The 19452-nt window shown below is 42.5% G+C and overlaps 1 protein-coding gene across 1 annotated transcript in view; it reads right to left on the bottom strand.

Moving 5' to 3' along the window:
* The window catches only part of PPP3CA (protein phosphatase 3 catalytic subunit alpha), a 302583-nt gene extending 301053 nt beyond the window's left edge, over positions 1-1530 (bottom strand). The window contains exon 1 of the mRNA XM_061192594.1: positions 751-1530. Within this exon, the coding sequence (XP_061048577.1) occupies positions 751-808 (58 nt within the window). The 5' untranslated portion in view covers positions 809-1530. The remainder of the gene's footprint in view (positions 1-750) is intronic.
* Positions 1531-19452: the final 17922 nt, after the last annotated feature.

Raw genomic sequence — 19452 nt, 5'->3', positions numbered from 1 at the left:
CGAGGGAGGCTGGGGAACCGCTTTCCGTGTCTTTCTCAGGGCCTGCGGGGGAATCCCGGGGCGGCAGCGGCGGGGCTCTCGGGTCGTTCCCCGCCTCCCACGCCCCCTGCGCGCCCCCTCCGCCACCCCATCCCTGCGGCCGCCCCCGCCCCGCGCGGAAGGAAGCGCCGGGCTCCCCCCACGCTCTCCCGCTCTCTCGCGAGTCCTGTGCGGGCCCTTTCAGGGGGAAGGGAAGAGGGAGGGGGCGCGGAGGGAATTGCTGCAATGGAGCGCCGAGAGAACCCTGCCCGAGCGAGGCAGGCGGTGGAAAGCCACGGCCACATAAAAATGCCATATTAATTTTTTAAAAGCCATAAATCACCCCTCCCTCTGCAAAAGAAAACCATAAACCCGATCCCATGCAAGACTGCGAGCAGCCACCCACTTCCTATTTCTGTCACAGCAGCTACACCCTGCCAGCAACCACCCCCCGCGCGCCCCCTCCCGCCACCGCCACAGCCAACCCCGCCACCGCCTCCCCTCGGCTCAGCCATTTGCCAACTGACGCCCCCGTTAAATAAAAATGCCCCAAGTGGGGCCGGGTGGGAAGCCTGGGGGAAGGGCGCGCGAGGGAGGGGGTTCGAGGGTTGCACAATATCCTAGAAGGTCCGTGGCTGGAGCCGGGAGAGAACCCGGAGCGGGGGGAGGGGAGGCGAGCCGCCGGCGCCTGCGGCACACGGTGCACCCGGGCGACCGCGGCGCGCCGCTTACCTTTCACCACCCTGTCGGTCGTCGACAACTTGGGATCAATTGCCTTGGGCTCGGACATCTCCGGCCGCCGGGGGACAGCGACGCGCTGCTCGTCCGTCCTACTGCACACCCCGACCGGACCGGCGGGCCAGACACTCAACGCCGCCGCCGCGCTGCAAACCGCTTGGCTGGAGGTCTGGGCTCTGAGCTGGCTTGAAAGTTACTGCCTTCTCCGCGCGTCCCTCCTCCTCCTTCGCCGCCGCCGCCTTCACTCCTCCTCCGCCGCCGCCACCAGCCCCGCCGACTCTGCTCCGGGCTGCGCGTGTGTGGTGGTTATTTATTTATTTTCCAAGCAAGCCTCTCGGTTCTTCTTTTATTCTTGGGGGAAGGGGGATGGAGAGGGGAAGCGCACACACGAGCACCCACCCCGGCACGGAGATCCGGCACCGCGGAATGGAGCCCCACGCGCGCACACTGCCGGGATTAAGACCGATCACATGGGGAGGGCCGGGGGCGAGGGAGGAGAGGCAGGGCCGCCGATGTCAGTGCCACCAGCCGCGCCTCGGCGTCCCCGGCGGCGGAGAGGCGGCCGCCGCTGCTGCTGCTGCTGCCGCCGCCGCTGCTGCCGCTGCCGCTGCTTCCCCACACAGAGCACCGCCGCTGATCCGCGGCCGCCGGAGCCGTCCCGCCGCCGCTCTTGGCCGCGCTCGCCTCTGCCTCCCCGCGCTGCTCCTTCACTCACACAGGCACAGCCGCGGAGCTCGGCAGACACAGTCCCTGGCGCAACCTACCCTCCGCCACCGCCGCCGCCGCCGCCGCTGCCACCGCTCCCGCCTCCGCCTCCTCCCCTTCCTCCTCCCGGCCCCCGCCTCTAGCTCTCCGGTAGCCTCCTCCTCCCCGCGGAGCCCGCCCCCTACTCCCCCGACGTTGGAGCTGCGGGCGCTCATTGGCTAGCGTGCGCATCACTCACTGCCAGCGGCGCTCCCCTCTGGCCCCGCCTCCCGCTCCTCCTTCTCGTCCCCGCCCCCCCGTTCTGTTTTCTCGCGGCTGCCAGTCGAGCGGGTCTGCTGCCTACACCGCCCAGTCTCCGCTCAGGTGTCACTGTTGCTGGCAGCCCGGGATTAGGGAAGGAGAATGGGCAGGGGGTCGCGGCTGGGAGGAGAGAGGCTCTAGCATGCCTCCCCCAGCCCCATTTGGCCTCCTCCCCTGGACCCCGCACACACACCCCGCGCCGCTCTGGCAACCGTGCCTGGTCGGCTCGGTTAAGCCGCAGCGTGAGTAGCCAAGTGCGGAGGGTGTCTCCGGGTGTGTGCGTGGCCCGCGAGAGGGCAAGAAGGGAGGAGGCGGAGGGAGGAGGGAAGGGGGTGGGGGTGAGAGGCGACCGAGAGAGGGCGGAGGAAGGAAGAGCGCGAGGAGCTCCGGGGCCCGCCGCACAGCTGCTGTCGCTGCCTCAGCTGTCCAGAGAGAAGCGCCAAAACGGCGACGAATAAACAACTTACCTTGGAGAGACGGGCTCCGCCTGTGATGGGTGTACGGTGGTTTTCCTGTTGGGGCTTTTGTGGGGCGTGGTGTCGTGGTTATTAATGTTTCCCACCCGTGCATCCACACCTTCCGAGGAACAGCCGCTCTCGAGCGTCTCCGGCCAGGGACGTGGCGGAGAATGCGGGACGCTATTGGACGGGGGACCGGGCCGTCCACTGAGGATGGGGACGGGAGTCCAAGCGACCCTGGGCAACTCTGAGTTACCTGGGGCAGCCCTGCTGGTCTCCAGGGAGAAATGGGGGTGCGAGGGCGGGAGAAACACCGGAGAGGGTCGTCTTTTCCCTGTTGACACTGCACACCCCGCGACTGGTCGTAACTGGTGACACCACGTCTCCCTTCCCAGCACCCGATACCCACCTGGTGCTCCTGATACCGGCAGGGCACTGAAGCCCAAAGTAGGTCCCCATTCTGGTATCCTCCTGTTGGAAGGAGTGTGGAGGACGGAATGGGAGGTGTGGAAGAACAAAGAGTGACAGTGGCCCAAATGCTCCCTTCTGACCTGCCTGCTGCGCCACTGAATGAGGAGCAGGTCTCCCTCTGCAAGAAGGTCACCTCTCCACAGCCCCTCTCCCCAACCAACCTCAGCACCAAGGACCAAGGACCAGCGGAGGTTGGGGACAGGGATTAGATTAAAGTTCAAACTTGAAAAGAAGTTTTAGGAATTGGCTGATGACACTGGAGTGTGGCTTCAGCGGTGTGGCCTGCAAGGAATAGGATCTCACACTAGGAGGCAGGTGAGCCTCTATGGAGGCCTTTTTAGCAAAAGGAGGCCATGCAGGGTATGTCCCTGACTTAGGGAGACTACCATTGGCTCCAAATTCTGCCGCCCAATTCACAGCCCTAGGATTGTTTTGCGGTAATTAAGCAAACAGTACATTCAGTAAATATGTATCCTGCTCTTTTTGTATGCCAGACACTGTGATAGGTAATTTGTGTGGGGTGGGGAATTGAAAAGGGCCCTTGCCAGTAATAAAGCCTGGTCCAGTAGAACTGTCATAAAAATATGAGCTCTGAGAGGCCAGTGTATTGCCTCAGGAAGGGACTGTTAAAAACAGCCTCCTGAGCGCAGGCAGAGCTAGTTGCTAAGGCAGATTTGGGAAGTTGGTCCCTGGCCAGATGGCACACAGCAAGGCAGGGATGCCAAGACCTGTGGGTGAAGAAGAGGGCCTGCTTGAGGCAAGAGCAGGAAACCATGTCCAGGGATGCTCACTTCCAATGCCGCAATGTTCTTTCCCACATATTGCAAACAGAGATACAGTTCCCACCATTATTTGGACTCACTTTTCAGGTATTTAAAAACAAAAAGAAAAAAATGCCTTTGAACCAAGCTCAGAGATTTAAAATGTCAGCACCATAGAAAAGTTTTATGAAACAGGAAATTAAGGCACACTTTTCAGGCACACCCTTCAGTGTGCTACAAGTCTAGGACACCTCCTAGCTGAGGTATGTGTGGTAAAAAAAAAATGTTATGAATCATAATCACTTTATAACACATCTTATTATCATCATGTGCCTTTAATGCATGTGTCTGGTTCCACACTGTTGCAACACAGACACATCTTCTTAATCAAATTAACCCCTACTCTAAGGAAAACTAGACAGCAGCATATTAACTAGAGACTAGTTATGTCCATGTAGCTGGTCTACTGATAGAGCCAAATCATCTTTTTTATTTAGATATTTTTCAGGTGTCCTACTATCTGCTACTGACAATTTTTTTTTATCCTGTTAGATTGCCCAAGCAGTCCTTGATTATATTACCTCTTGCATCGGATCACCTTAGACATGGAATTTACATTTTCAAACAGTTACTGCAATTCCTGGATGCTGACTTTGACAACGTCCTCTGTTTATGAAGAAAAAGAGAGAAAACAAAAAACCTTGGCAAAAAACAACATACTGTCTACCAAAAGTTGTATTTCCCCTTCTTTAGTATACTTCTCTTTGCAAAGCATCTGGCTAGGTAGGGACTCCATTTCTCGGCCTGCACCTGCTTGCATCTGAGTGAGTCCATGAGACTAGTTCTGGTCCATGGGCTGTGGGCCGAAGTGTTTCATCACTTTCCAGCTAAGGCCGTTAAGCAGCAGATATGCATTCTCTAGCCCATGGGCTCCCATCCTATAGCTGGATTCAGAGGCTTCTAGGGTCCTGGAGAAGGTGTAACCTCAAATGGAAAGAGCTCAGTGCCTCACCTACTAGAAATCTGCATTGGACTTTACATGAAGAAAAAATAAACTCTTAGTGTTGCTCCATTGAAATGTGGGAATATGTCTGTTAGGGGAGCTAGTATCACCAAATTAGCACACAAAAGTTATTTATCTTATTTCAAAAAGTAAAATCCAGAATTATTGTGTATCTGTTATATAACTACAAGAAGACTAAAAATATTCTTATTTTTTTAAACACATGAGCATCAAACTTTGGTTTTTTGTAAAGAACTATTGATTTGCCAGTTGTGTTTCGAACACCTGTTCTGTGCAAGGTACTGTGCTCCTAGATACTGCATAAATGTATAAAGGAGTTAAGATTTAGTCCTTTCGTTCAAGGATCTCAAAGTCTTGTTATACAAGAGTTGTAAGTATTTTATCTCTGCAAACATTTAGGTGTAAGGTGCTACTTCATCAAAACTAATTATGAACATAAATATGTATGAGAAAAGAAAATATTGAGGATTTGGAGTCATCTATGCATTCAAATGCTCCAAGTCACAGCTTACCTCCATTGGTACAAATTATCATAAATGAATAATGCTATTAAGTGCTCTGCTAGATCTAGAAGCTTTTTTTTTTAAGAAAAAAAGTAAAGATATTTCATTTTATATCCTGTTTTGAGAATAAACAGCTTTTGAAATTTTCGACTTTCCTTTGGTTCTTGGATGAATTACTACCATTTTGAATTTAAGAGCTGAATAGTAACTTCCGGTTTTGACTCTTCTGAGACATGCACTTCATTCTGAGTAGTTGATGGCAGACAGCAGCATGTCTGACCTATTCTCACCTGAGATGAGGGAGCATAGTGCTGAAGGACCTTGTAGACAGCCAATCCTGGCAGATCCATGAATGTATATGAGAGTTCGATTTATTATCTTTAAGCTAATTCCTCTGACATGCACTTTTAACATGTTCCACCCTATTCACTATAGAGGCTCTATGAAATATATATTCAACATGGATTTTATTTGAGGTTTAAACTAAAAGGGCTTCTTATTGTTTATCTTTTGGATTGCTCTTGAAATTTTATTGAGCCTTGTTTTTTTCCAGAAGATAGTTTTACTCATTTAGGAAAATTATATTTCAAAGAACATAAAAAATTGTTATACCAAATGTATTCTGGAATAAATTTGGTTTTTTTTCTCCGTCAGGGACCAATCTATAACTTACGGAATTGTATGCTAAGTTTAATATGGAGAGGATATATTTTATATAAAATTTAGCAAGACTATGGGCAATCATTATTAATTTGGATTTAATAAACATATTTTTATATTTGTTTTATTTGTATTTATACCTTCATCTCATATCCCAGTTCTGGGCACACAGTAAATGCTCAACAAATTTTGTTGAGTGAATTTAAAAAGTCTATTGTCATCCAGTATATGAGGCACTAGGGTAAGTACCACAGCCCCTACTCTCGGAGATATTTTAATATTACTAATATATATATTAAAATATATATTTTTATATCTATATATTATATCTGTCTACATCTATATCTATATCTACATGTACATACACACACACTGGAGAGAAATCTTATAGCCCTTTCTCCTAGATAGTTTGAATTCTAGTTTTATTATTAATTTAAAAATTATGAATAGATTAATGGTGTCAAGTCATAAATGTTCACATTTAAAATAACTATATACGTTGTATTATATTGATAATCTAAGAACTATTCATGCTGTAAAACTTTATGTATTCTGGCTTTTCTAAACTCAGAATTTCAGAATAGTTAACCTGAAATGAGCTGAAGTTTACACTTGAAGTGCTTTGAGAACAACTTCAAGACCAAAATCAAATGACTTAGCAATCAAACTTAAGATACCATGTTGTGGAAGACCTGATAAATCAATTTAGGACAAACTTTCTCAAGCCCTCTAAAAGCACATTTGCATATACAAAATCAATATAGTAATTAGAAATGAGTTTCGCTCTTTAAAGCTAGCAGAAATTTAACCTTACCCCAAGTAAGTTTTGCCCATTATCGATTGGAAATTCATGAATTTGCAAGTAAACATTCTATTAAAAAAGAATCTTGCACTCAATCTAGCCATCTTCCCATTTACTTCTAATTAGTGGGGTTTTATTGTGCTAGTATTCATGGTTATTGGAAATCCTATATTCAATAGGCATTTATTGAACACCTATGCATATCAGACACTGGGACTACAGTAGGAAAATATCAAAGTCTCTCCATTCATAAACCTTACATTCCAGTGAGGAGAGACAGATGATTAAAAGTAAAAATTAAAAACAATTACACATACAGGTGAACGAAGTGGTAAAAATCACGTACAGTGGTAACAACACTGGAAGGAGTGGTTGGCGAAGTGGTGTTACTCACTGTTGTGGACAGATTGTTTAGGGAAGACCTCTCTGAGAAGGTAATATTTCAAGAGATTCAAATGAAGTAAGGACAGTATCTATGCAGCTATCTGGAAAAGGAGTGTTCCAGGTTGAAGAAACCGCATGTGCAAAGGCCCTGATGTAAGAGTCTGACATTTTTAAAGAACTGTCAAAGGAGGTCAGTGTAGCTGGTGCATAATGAACTAGAGAGAGTGGTACAAGCTGAGGTCAGAAAGGTGATGTAGGGTCAGATCATATAGGGCCTCATAGAACATAAAAAACTTCTAAACATTATTCTGGTGAAATAAGCGGTATTTTATTAGGAAAGGGATATGATATGATTTGAACTTAAAGAATATCCTTACTCTTTTGTAGAACTGACCCTGGATGCAGTGGTTGGAAGCGAGCAGTGGTGGAAATGGGAACACCAAGTAAGAGACTATTGTCGCAATCCAGGCTAGAAATAAGGTACTTTGGATTATCAAGTTTAGAAGGAGGTGGTGAAAGCTGTCCTATTCCAAATATATCTTAAAGCAGAGCTAACAGATTTGCTGATGGATTGGATAGACTTTGTGGGAAAATAAAAAAGAGGAGTCGAGAACTCCAAGGTTTGGGGTCTGAGCAAAAAAAAAGATGGCGTTACCATTTCCTGAGAGAGGTAACATTGGAAATGAAGAGCATATTTTGTGGAGAAGATCTAAAGCTAGTTTTATATATGTTAACTTTGAGATGCGTATTATACATGGACGTGGAGATGGCATATAGGGAATTGTATATATGAATCTGGACTTGAGAGGAAAGAGCCAGGCTGGTGAGTAGTCGTGGCATTTTAGTAGTTCTTTATTTTAGTTAGGCGGTAGGGAGAAGAGGAGGGACCAGCAAATCTGGCAGAAAGGAGTAACTTATGGGGGAGAAATGTATCTCTGAGGTCAAGCAAACGAAGTGTCAACATGCTGAAGATTTGAGTAAAATGACAACTGAGAATTGACTACTGGTTTTGACAAAAGGTGAGTTCACCAGTGATTTTAACAAAGCAGTCTTTATACCTATCTAAAATAGCACCTCATCAGTCTCTGCCTCTTTATACTGACTTAGCCCCTTTTTTATATTTATAATTATTTGACAGTACATGTGCTGGTGTGCTATGTCTGTGATGTGTTTGTCTGTCTTCCTGAAACTAGATGACATGACCCTCGAGGGAGGGGAATTTGTCTTGTTCCCATTTGAATCTCCATGGTTAACAGCTGTTTATTGAAAGAATGGGCTTACCATGCTAGCCCAGGTTAGTTTTTCTTATTTTCTCAGCAGTTGAAATAAGCATTTCAAGGGGGTTGGGGTTGGGAGGATTAAGTGAATGTGGTCAAAAGGTACAGATGTCCAGAAATCAGATAAATAACCTCCGGGGATGTAATGTAAAACATGGTGACTATAGTTAGTAACACTGTATCATATATTTGAAAGTTGCTAAGAGAGTAGATCTTAAAAGTTCTCATCACAAGGGAAAAAATTGTAACTATGTGAGGTGGTAGATGTTAACTAATCTTATGATGGTAATCATTTTGCATTTGTAGAGAAAAATAGAAATTCATGTTTAGATTTTTTTTTGAATTACAAGAATCAACTTTAATAGAGTAAAAAGAATTGGCTCAGACCTCCAGGATGAGAAATGGGATGGGAATTCAGGAGTTCCGTTTTCGTGTGAGGTGTGTCTCTCACATGTCCCCATTGTAAGAATAATTACGTGTGTAAATCCAGGGGAGGGCACAGTGTTACTCATAGCTCCTCTTTCTTCAAATACACAAAGAGTTCTATTGTTTGAAACATTTGAATTATTCCCTAGTGATAAATTAGGCCAGACATTAGCAATTTTCAGGGAGGAGGTAGGTAGAATTCGGGTGATGGTTGTTTAGAAGCAGGCCCTCAAAAGAGATTCCTTCTCTCTTTCAGGGTGTCCCTGATGTCCAGCCCACAGAAGTGTAAACAGTCAGGGAAATTGTGCTAGATAGGCTTTCAGGTGCCTGTCCTGCCCACTCCCATCTTAGATAAAATGCCCCAGCCACGGCACCTGCTGAGTGATCATCAATTCACAGGTTCAATTGCTGTCATCACAGAGGATTGGACCAGGGTGGGTGAATATCTAACTAGAGAACATCTAAGGACCAGTGACCTTAACTTCCCAAAACTAATTTGCAAAGTAAGCTAGGCTAAACAGATACTCTCTTGGAAGAACATGACTTAAAAATTCAGAGGAAAGTTGGGGGTGGTTGTTTGAATGAAAGGTCTTGCAGACTGGAACTGAGGTGGCCACCAGCAAATGATTCATGTGCAAGGTGGGTAAACAGATGAAGCCATTCAGTCCAGAGGGACCATCGTTCAGATTCAGCAGGGGTGAAGGGAGGAGAGAGAGACAGAGACAAAGAGAGTCCTAAATCTGTTTTCCTTTTTGTTCTAAGGCCTGGTTGTTTAAATTTTTTCTGGATTTATGAGACCCCTCAATATCTTGACAACAAATCCTGTTTTCTAGAGCTGGTTTGAGATTTATGTTCCTTACAAACCCCAAAACGCCTCACTGAATCATACAAAGGGTAGAAAAGAGCAGCTAAGATTGTGACTTCATGCCCTCTGTGGGTTTTCAAAAGTTGACACCTTCCGATTGTGATGGTTCCTTTTCTTCATTCAAAAAATGACTATAAGATGCTCCCATCCTTGCCTGTCCCAGTTGTTTCTATAGCACACTCAATGCCAAAAATAAAAAGAGTGAAAAAAGTATATGCGGGGGAGGGGTGGATAGGGGAGGGGGAGAGAGACAGAGACAGAGGCAGAGACTGACTCTGCCTGAAGAGTCTTGGTAAGTTCGAAGCTATTTAATTGAATATGCTCTATGCCTGTTTCCATGTCACATTCAGGCAGGTTATAAGTTATGCTGCAGTAAAACTGTAAAGATCTCAGTAACTTAACACAGTTTGATGTTCTCTGCAGGCTTGGGCCACCCTCCAGGGCAGTCATCCTCCGTGTGCTGGCTCAGCATTCCAGCCTGCTTCAATCCATCAGAAGCACCCATATCAGCATTTCACAGTCACCCAGCAGGAGAGGAGAGCCCTGGAGAGCTGAGTTCCAGCAATCAAGTGCCTCTGCCCGGAAGTGGCACTCACAAATGACTACACTCACAGTTCATTGACCGGAACTCATTTGGCCACACCTTATTCCAAGGGGGCACAGGTATGTGATCCTCTCACATGTTCAAAATCAGAGGGAGGCCAAATATTTATAAAGGGTAGTAATGCCAGTCAGCAGTTCTAAATAATCTAACCCATGTGGGACTGCCATGCTACCGTTTGATAGCTAGTGACTAGGACAGACATCTCAGTTCTTTTTTACATGCCAAGATACTCCTGCGTGCCTGTGGCTACTGATCTGCTTCTTGTATTGAACCTTTCCTATTCTGCCACATGGCCTCCACTGGACTGAATCGGTTAAACTCCACTTGGCTCGATTTTGATCTTACTACATTTTCCCTAGGGCCTGCGGTCCTACACCCAATCCTGGTATCACTACCACTTCTTGTAATCTTGCCAGCTCCCTCTTAGGCCAAGGCTTGGTTTCTCCCTCACTGTCAATACTCTAGTGCCTTTGTAGATGGGTATTGTTGGGCAATCACTGACAGTTGTTAATATTATACAAACCGGACTGGAAAAAAATGCCCTCTTAATGTGTCTTAGCTACAAATAGAAGCATTACCTTCTTTTCTAATTTTCAAAGATGTGAGCAGATTATTTAAAAATATGAATGTATCTATATAGAGATATACAGTATATATAGAGTTGATTTTTTTGAGTCACTGCCTTTTATAAGAAGTTAATATCGCCAGTTCAACAATATGCAAACTTATTATACTGCGTAAATGCCGAGTGGTTTCTGTGAATGCCACATTTTGGTACTATTTTAACACAACAAATTTTTTTTCTTCTTACTTCATTAGTCCTGCAATATGATGAGTAGCCTTTTGCGTCAACCTGACTAGGCTACAATACCCAGTTATTTAACCAAACACTAGTCCAGGTCGCGCTGTGAAGGTATTTTGTAGATGTGGTAACATCTACAATCAATTGACTTTGAGGGGATTACCCTTGGTAACGTGGATGGGCCTCATCCAATCAGTTGAAGGCCTTAAGAGCAAAAGCTAAGGTTTCCTGGAGAAGAAAGAATTCTACTTCATGACTGTAGGGTCAACTCCTGCCTGTTTCAAGCCAGCCAGTCTGCCCCACTGATTTCAGATTCATCAGCTTGCAACCTGTGTGAGCCAGTTCTTTATACAAATCTCGTAATATACACATACACATGTAAAGATACATATATATGTATCTCCTTCTGGTTCTCTTTCAAACCCTGACTGATACCTACAATATATATACTTTTTCTAATTCAAGGTCAGTAGTTATTCTAAATATCATGAAAGAATGTCTCTTTCTGTATCTATATCTCTCAGTCTCTCTGTCAATCTGTCTCTTTCTCACACATGTGGATGCACACACACACACACACAACACATCGCATAGGACCAAATTATATATTTATTAAAAGGTAAAGTTTCTGATTTAATTCTGTAGGGTAAAAATTCATTTTGTTTCTCTCACTCATGGCCTAAGTGAAGAATTTCTATTAGCAACTTCCCAGGTAATTCTAATGGATAAGCAGTATCTAAGGTTGGGGTGCCTAGCTGTAGAGCCTGAGATGAAGATTCATATAAAAGTGATTTATTAAAGAATGTTCCAAGGAAAAACCACAGAAAAGTATGTCAAGTGACAGGGAAGGGAAGGAAGCCAGGCAAGAGACTGGTGTCAAGCAAAGACCCAGGGGTGGTAACTTGGTTCAGTCCTGCAGGGGACCTCTGCAGACTTATAAGTCACACCTCCAAGCTGTCCCCATCAGGGACCAGAGAGCTGAGTATTTTACCCAGTAGTCACTGGTGGCTACGCAAATTCCTAGGCCCCTTCGGCTCTCTCTGTACTGAGGCAAAGGCGAGGGAAGTCTGAGAACATCACTCCAATGGAGATACAGGTGAAAACATGCAGGTAGCTGTTGTGCACGAAAATGGAAAAGGTTTGGAGAAGATATGGGTGGGCACTGAGAACATCTGCTACTCAGGATTGAAAGCCACTAGGATAGAAGCATGGTGCAAGGAAAACAACCACACCTCATTGAGGGTATGCAGATTTAACAATTATATCTTTTCTCATGTCACTTCAAATTAGTCTCCTCTCTACAATGGACTTACCATCTTAGAAGTAAGTATGATGTGATTTCATGGGCAGATGGTCTCACTCCTTTCCCATTTGCAATCCCCAAATAACACCCCTTCTATTATATGAAGTTCTTAAGTCTCAGAATATAGTATTTAGTCCCTTTATGGATAGACTAATGTGAAAATATTCCTAAGACAGGAAATACATTGCCTCAACTTAGAACGGAAAATTGTCCTAAGTGTTTGTGGCTAGGTTCTCTGTCCAACCTAGGAAGGAATTGGGTGTACGCTGAATGTTTTATCTGTTCAGAAGCCTCATCTCAAACCTGATTCAACCCTATTATTTTACATGAATCATGGGGGCATAGTTCCATGGATCAAGATTGGATGCATGATACCCTCTTCCCCTATAAGATTCCTTTCTTTGGAGAATTAGATTCAGTCTTTCTCTGGAAGATAGATGAAATTTACACTAAGGCATTTTCAGCAGCCATATTACTCTACCTTATAGATCAGAAAAGCAGAGAAAGGGTTTAGAGAAAGAATTATGAATCAAACATGCAGAGAAGAGCAGAAGTGAAAGACAGAAGAAAGACTGCTAATATTCCATTTCCTGATTCCACTATGTTCCTGAGGCCCGGCTGCATGATGGCTCTTGGGCACCATGAGACCCCATGCATTCTTTTTTTTTTCCCCAAGTAGTCATTTTTTTATTTATTTATTTTTAACTTTTTATTTTATATTGGTGTGTAGCCGATTAACAATGTTGATAGTTTCAGATGCACAACGAAGCCACTCAGCCATACATATACATGTCCCCAATGCATTCTTATCATTCATTCATTCCTGTTTTGCACTGAAGTTGTGCTGAAGTTCAGTTACATGCAACCAAAGAGTAATAAATAACAAGGGGAAACAAAGAGTAACACATTTTCTCAGCTATGAACTCTGCCTGGGAGAAATTCTGGGTAGAGTTCTGGGAGGTCCCTTATCTCTAGGCATCTGGCTGCATGTGGGGTGACCTAGAGGCTAAGGTGGTGAAATGCATAGCCCTGGAGACATAAGAAGGCTTTCCAGAGGTTACCCAGGTAGGAATATTTTTAGAGGTCCCTTTTCCAGATCCTCAAAGTTCATACTTAGTCTTTCTTAAAACTAATCTGTTAGAATGTCTCCTGGGACCTACCACTTCTTTTCCATATCTCTCTTCGCAGACACTTCTGTCTTCCCCTCACTCATCTGAAATCAGTATGGTGTGTTATCCCAAGGCATTTCTGGGGTGCCAAACAAAGAAAATTTGAGAAGTGACACTGGGAGAATCACAAGATGGTAAAGCTAGAAAAGCATCAGCAAAAACATTGGAGAGAAAAGTGCCCTTTCTTATCTAGGGGAAAGTCTGATGGCTAGGATCCTGCAACTTTATCTATCTCCCCCAAACCACGTATTACTTATATATCTTAGAATTCAGAAGCGAAGTGATAGTGGGAATGCATATTTATATGTTTATTGTGATTGAAAAAACTCAGGGTTTTTTTTTTCCCCTCACAGAAAAGCTTAATTTAGATTATTGGTTTCACAATTAAGAACCGGCTTTGCCAGTTAATTCTTTGGCATATATTTTTCCTCTAAATTAAATAAGTTTAAATGTCTGCTCTAACGTTTTGATGAAAAATATTTAACACACAAATGCAATATACAATTTTCTAGAACTTATAATCATGTTTAACTATTAAGCCTTCAATATAAAACTTTAGCTAACAACTAAAAATATAATTTTTAAAAATTATTTTAGGAGATACTCGAGCAAAAACAGTGAATACCTCTAGATAAGCAAAATATATTCACCCAGACTAAAGCACTATGACCAAGAGAAGCCAACCAAACCCATCTTTTCTTTTCATACTCTTGAATACCTCATGACCCTAAGACTGAAACACGTTGATTAATTAGCCAAAGCCCCAAGGAATAAAAGCATAAACTAATTTTTTGTTTTGATATGTGAGAGAGAAGAGAGAATGCAAGTATACTAGGTCTGAAAGGTGATAGTTTTTAATACTCAAGGGAAAAGGTATAAAAGTAATGAACTTGACTTGTTTTATAATTCTGCATAATATTCATATAGAACTTTTCTAGTACTCTACAGTTAAATTAGTTCCTGTATATTTATTTCACTTTATTCTCATACCATTTTAGTGGATATTTTTATCTTAAGTCATCTAAAAGCAAAGACTGAGATGGTGATTCTTTTCAAATGATTTATTGAAAAAGTGCCCTCAGGAGAAGGGGGCATGAGGGAAGCGGGACACAATGAGAAATACGAACTAAGCAAGAAGGAGGTTTCAACGGAGCTTCATGTCATTAAGCTTCAGTCTATTCCCACTGAAAAGCTTTGAGCACAAAATGCACCACAGAGTTGGACCCCGTTGTTGCAAGAGGTTGACCTATTGTACCCGTCAGGCATTGGTCAAGATCTCCGGGGACACGTGGAGGTTCCTGTAGGACCAATACTCTGGGGGAGGTTCTCTGGAGAAGGGGGTCATTGTCAATCAATACTCATAGCAGGTAGGGGATGGGTGTTCTGGATGGTCAAGAGGATCTGGGGGAAGCACCAACATCTCCAGTTTTCTATTTCAGAAATAAGGAAACCCAGGCTCAGAATGGTCAAGTATCTTGCTCCTGGGTTCTACAGGAGTAAATGATGGCGTTATGGCATAAGTTCACGGCTTTTGACAATAAAAGCCAGACAGTGAATTTCAGATCTTTCCCATGTCCAGTGTATACAATCTATGGAGTTAAACAATCTGATATGAAGTCAGACTCTGACATTTATTAGCTAGGTCCCTGGATATATAGCCTTCAGATATATGACCTTAGGCAGGTTACTTAGCATTTATGAGTCTCAACTTCTTTTTTTTTTTTTTTTAAAGAGCTCCTGACTTATTTATTTATTTATTTATTTATTTATGGCTGTGTTGGGTCTTCGTTTCTGTGCCAGGGCTTTCTCTAGTTGTGGCAAGTGGGGGCCACTCTTCATCACGGTGCACGGGCCTCTCACTATCGCGGTCTCTCTTGTTGCGGAGCACAGACTCCAGACGCACAGGCTCAGTAGTTGTGGCTCACGGGCCTAGTTGCTCCGTGGCATGTGGGATCTTCCCAGACCAGGGCTCGAACCCGTGTCCCCTGCATTGGCAGGCAGATTCTCAACCACTGCGCCACCGGGGAAGCCTGAGTCTCAACTTCTTAACCTGAAAAATGTGAACAATAATAACTACCATGGTATTCTGAGGATTTTTTTTAAAGTATGAAGCACCTGTCACTGTGCCTTACATAGTGTATATGCTCCACAATATCCATTTCCTTTCCTTTTCTCTTTTACTTATGAGTAGACACATTAAAGTAATATAGGAACTATATTGGATAACACATAAATAATATATTGGATAACACACAAATATATACACATCACTAAGCGGGAACATTGTCAAAATGATTAGATTTTCTAGAAAGTCTTTCTAGTCCAAGTTGCTACCACAAAAGCTTTAAAATTGACCACTACAACTTGGTGATCACTTTCTTCCTCTGTTTGAGTCTGTATAATTTAAAAAAATCTATTGATGTATAACATACTAACAGATAAGTGGAAAAGTGTACAGTTTAATGAATTATTGTAAAGTAAATACACTTGTGTAGCCATGACAGATGCAAGAAATAGAACATTACCAGCAGCCCAGAAAAACCACTCTCCATCTTGGACCCCTTCCCAATTATTAATCCCTTCCTTCTTCCTAAAGGTAACCAATCTTAGGGTTTATAATACCATGGATAAGTTCTTTGCCAGTTTAAAGTTTATGCAAATGGAATCAAACAATATTAGCACGATGTTTCTGCCTTCTTTCACTCAACTTACCTGTTTTTTGTGTGTGTAACAGTGTTTTTAAAATTTTCATTGCTGAATAGTACTACCATGTATGTATACTTATTTAAATATTTTATTGTTGGTGAACATTTTGGTTATTGCCAGTTTGGGGCTATTAGCAATAATGCTGCAGTGAATATTACTGAACTTTTCATTTGGTGCATATGTGTGCATTTCTTCGGGGTATAAAAGATAGCAGTTAAATTGTGGGATTATGAAGTATGTTTATGATTAACTTGAGTAAATACTGATAAACAGCTTTGCAAAGTGCAATAACAATTTACACTCTGCTCCCCAGCAATTTATAGTAGCTCATGTTCCTCCATATTCTCACCAGCTCTTGATTTTTTTCTGTTTTTCATTTTTGCTTTTACCATTTTCGTGGCATACCACTACACAACTACGAAAGTTATGTTTTTACCTTCCATTTCCCTGATATCTAATGATGTTGAGCACCTTTTCATGTGACTTTTCAAGTCTTCTGCCATGTTGCCATCACCTTGTCTTTTTCTTACTGATTTTTAGAACCTCTCTCTATATTATGAATATCACTCTTCTGTTGGTTGTGTCTTCTCTCCCTCTGTAACTTACTTTTTGCTCTCTTGATGGTGTCTTTTGATAAAGAGAAATTCTTAATTTGGGGTAGTCCAATTTTGTCAGTCTTTTCCCTGATGGTCAGCATATTTTGTTTTCAGAAATCTTTGTTTATCCCACAGTTATAAAGATATTCTCTTTGTTATCTTCTAGATACTTTCTTCTTTTACATTTCACACTTTGTTCTATACCCCTCTAGAATTGACTTTTATTTGTTGTGTGAGATGGTAGTTGAGCTTTGTTTTTTCCATATGGATATACAACTAACAGAACACTATTTATTGAAAAGACTGCCCTTTTGCCACTGTTATGCAGTGCCACATTGGACATAAATCAAGTATTCATATTCATTCAGGTCTGTTTCTGCACACTGTATTCTGATCCATTAGTCTATTCATCTGTCCTTGCACCTATACCGCACTTTTTTGTTGTAGCTCTTTTGACATCGAATTAGAAATTCAAAATTATTTTGACATTGAATAGAATAGGTCGCCCCTATTTGTTTCTCTTCAAGGTTGCCTTGGTTATTTGCATTTCAATATATATTTCTACAAAAATCCACGGAAACTTTAGTTAGGATTGCACTCAATTTTTAGATTAATTTTTGTTAAAATCTTTATAATATTTAGTCCTCCAATCCATGAACGTGGTATAATTCTTCATTTATCTAGGAATTTAATTTCTGTCAGTATGCCTTAATATTTTTGGGGAAGAGACATTGTACATATATCCTTAGATTTAAAAAACTAGATGTTTGAAAATTTTTGGTAATCATGTGTATTTTAAAGGAAGAATTAACTGACTTGGCATTTGACTCTGACTTTCTGTGAAAGCCAAAGTCTTCAGGCTGATGATCATTTGCATACAGGCGTAAGGTAATAAGGCTAGGTGAATGTGCTAATTTCCTGGGATATATTATTTTAATTTTCTATAGTAATAACTTTGATGAATTACAATTCAGTATTAATTCAACACTTTGAAAGGTCTCCAGAAAAATGGCTATTGGAAGAATACTTCACATATTCAGTCTATTATATTCAATGTATTTTAAGTCAGAATATATTCAAGTAATAAATTGTGTCTAGAATTTAGTGTAAGGAAGATAGTCATTTTTGTAATTAAATGATATACCACGTCTATTAGTCAGGAAACAGGTAGCAAACTTAATTTGAGTACTTTGAAGAAAGTTTAATAAGGAAACTCTTTTTTTTTCCCCCTTGGCAATGAAAACACGGAGTCGTAACCACTGGACCGCCAAGGAATTCCCAGGAAACTCTTTACAGTGGTGTAGGCAGTATGTGTGTTCTAGTGTAAAGACAGCAACAGAAAGCATTATTACCACTCTTCTACCTAAAAAGGCAAAAAGAGAGTGGGCTCCCTGAAGGTTCTGTGACCAGAGCAGGCACACAGCCAGCTCGCATAAGCCCCACAGGCATGGAGTTCTTCTTGCTCATTTTCTCCGTCCAGTAGTCCTATGGGCCTGACCCCATCAAAAGCCAAATATCAAAAGAACAGTTGATGCAGTTTACACATTCCAGCTTCCAGGAGATACAGCCCAAAGCAAGAAAGATGCAGAATGGCTCCAGAGCGCCAAACAGGAGACATCATGTTACTTTTATAAATCCAGAAAAACTTTAAAACCCTATTTTCTTTGACTTCCAGGAAGCTAAACTTTAAACAATTTCATTAACAATAATACATCTAGACCTTTAACATATCTTTTCCCCTTCTGCTGTGTAGTGCATGCTGTTGGTCTCCCACTAAGTTTGCCTTTATCCATTTGTATCCATCACCCCGTTGCTGGATTGTTGACTAATAATAATTCACCATTGTCCCTTTTCCAGAGAGTTGCTCTCAGCCAACAGGGAACTTCTTTCCTAGAAGGCTGACTCCCCCCCTCCCTTCCCTCAAGAAGTCGACCAGTGACAGACTGACACAGCAGTACAGTGGCTGGTCCACTTGCCATAAAGTGGAACTAATTCTGTGGTGCAATTTGTGCTTTGAAATTTCCCCCAAGGGATCAGACTGAAGCTAGTGTCTAACTAGGACTACATTCTTTGTTAGTTTGTTCCACTCCCTTATCCTGTTTCCCTCCCTCTCCTCTCCTGGGAGAATTTCTTCAATAAATCACTGGAACAAGAATCCCTGTCTTGGGAGATCAGCTTGGTGCTTTGTGACCACCTAAAGGGGTGGGATAGGGAGGGTGGGAGGGAGGGAGACACAAGAGGGAAGAGATATGGTGATATATGTATATGTATAACTGATTCACTTTGTTATAAAACAGAAACTAACACACCATTGTAAAGCAATTATACTCCAATAAAGATGTTTAAAAAATAATAATAGTAAATTTTTAAAAAAATCAATGAATATGTGAATGAATGAAGGGCTGAGTGAATGAATGAAGATGGTAGAGCTACAGCTTTGTTGCAGTAGACACCACCACTGGGATACAACCTCCAAGCAATACGGGGAGGAAAGAATCTCAGAATGGGACCTGAGATGGACTAATCCAATATAAAATGGGTATTAATGTATCATCTTTACCTGTCGACATCCCTAGGCTGGAGAAGTCCGCATTATAATGATTACTCAAGAGGTGCTTTCAATGTCCTTGCAGGAAGACAAACAACTTGAACCCAGTCTTTGACCAAAGACCTGTGACCCAGTTTAGAAAATAATATTCTAGTGTGTTTATACTTACTGATGAGGCTGTCATCATTTTTTCAATTTTCCTCACAGTGGTATAAGATTAATGAGCTAAACATTTTACATCTTGATGTGAAAGAAACTTATATGTATAAACTATTACTGTCATGTTTATAATCCAGAATGATTTGATGAAGTAGTACATTTAGATACCTAAA

Source organism: Eubalaena glacialis, chromosome 5 (genome assembly GCF_028564815.1).
Source record: "Eubalaena glacialis isolate mEubGla1 chromosome 5, mEubGla1.1.hap2.+ XY, whole genome shotgun sequence".
NCBI lineage: Eukaryota > Metazoa > Chordata > Mammalia > Artiodactyla > Balaenidae > Eubalaena > Eubalaena glacialis.
The sequence above is the reverse complement of the archived record's forward strand: the minus strand, read 5'-3'. Positions and strand labels throughout refer to the sequence as shown.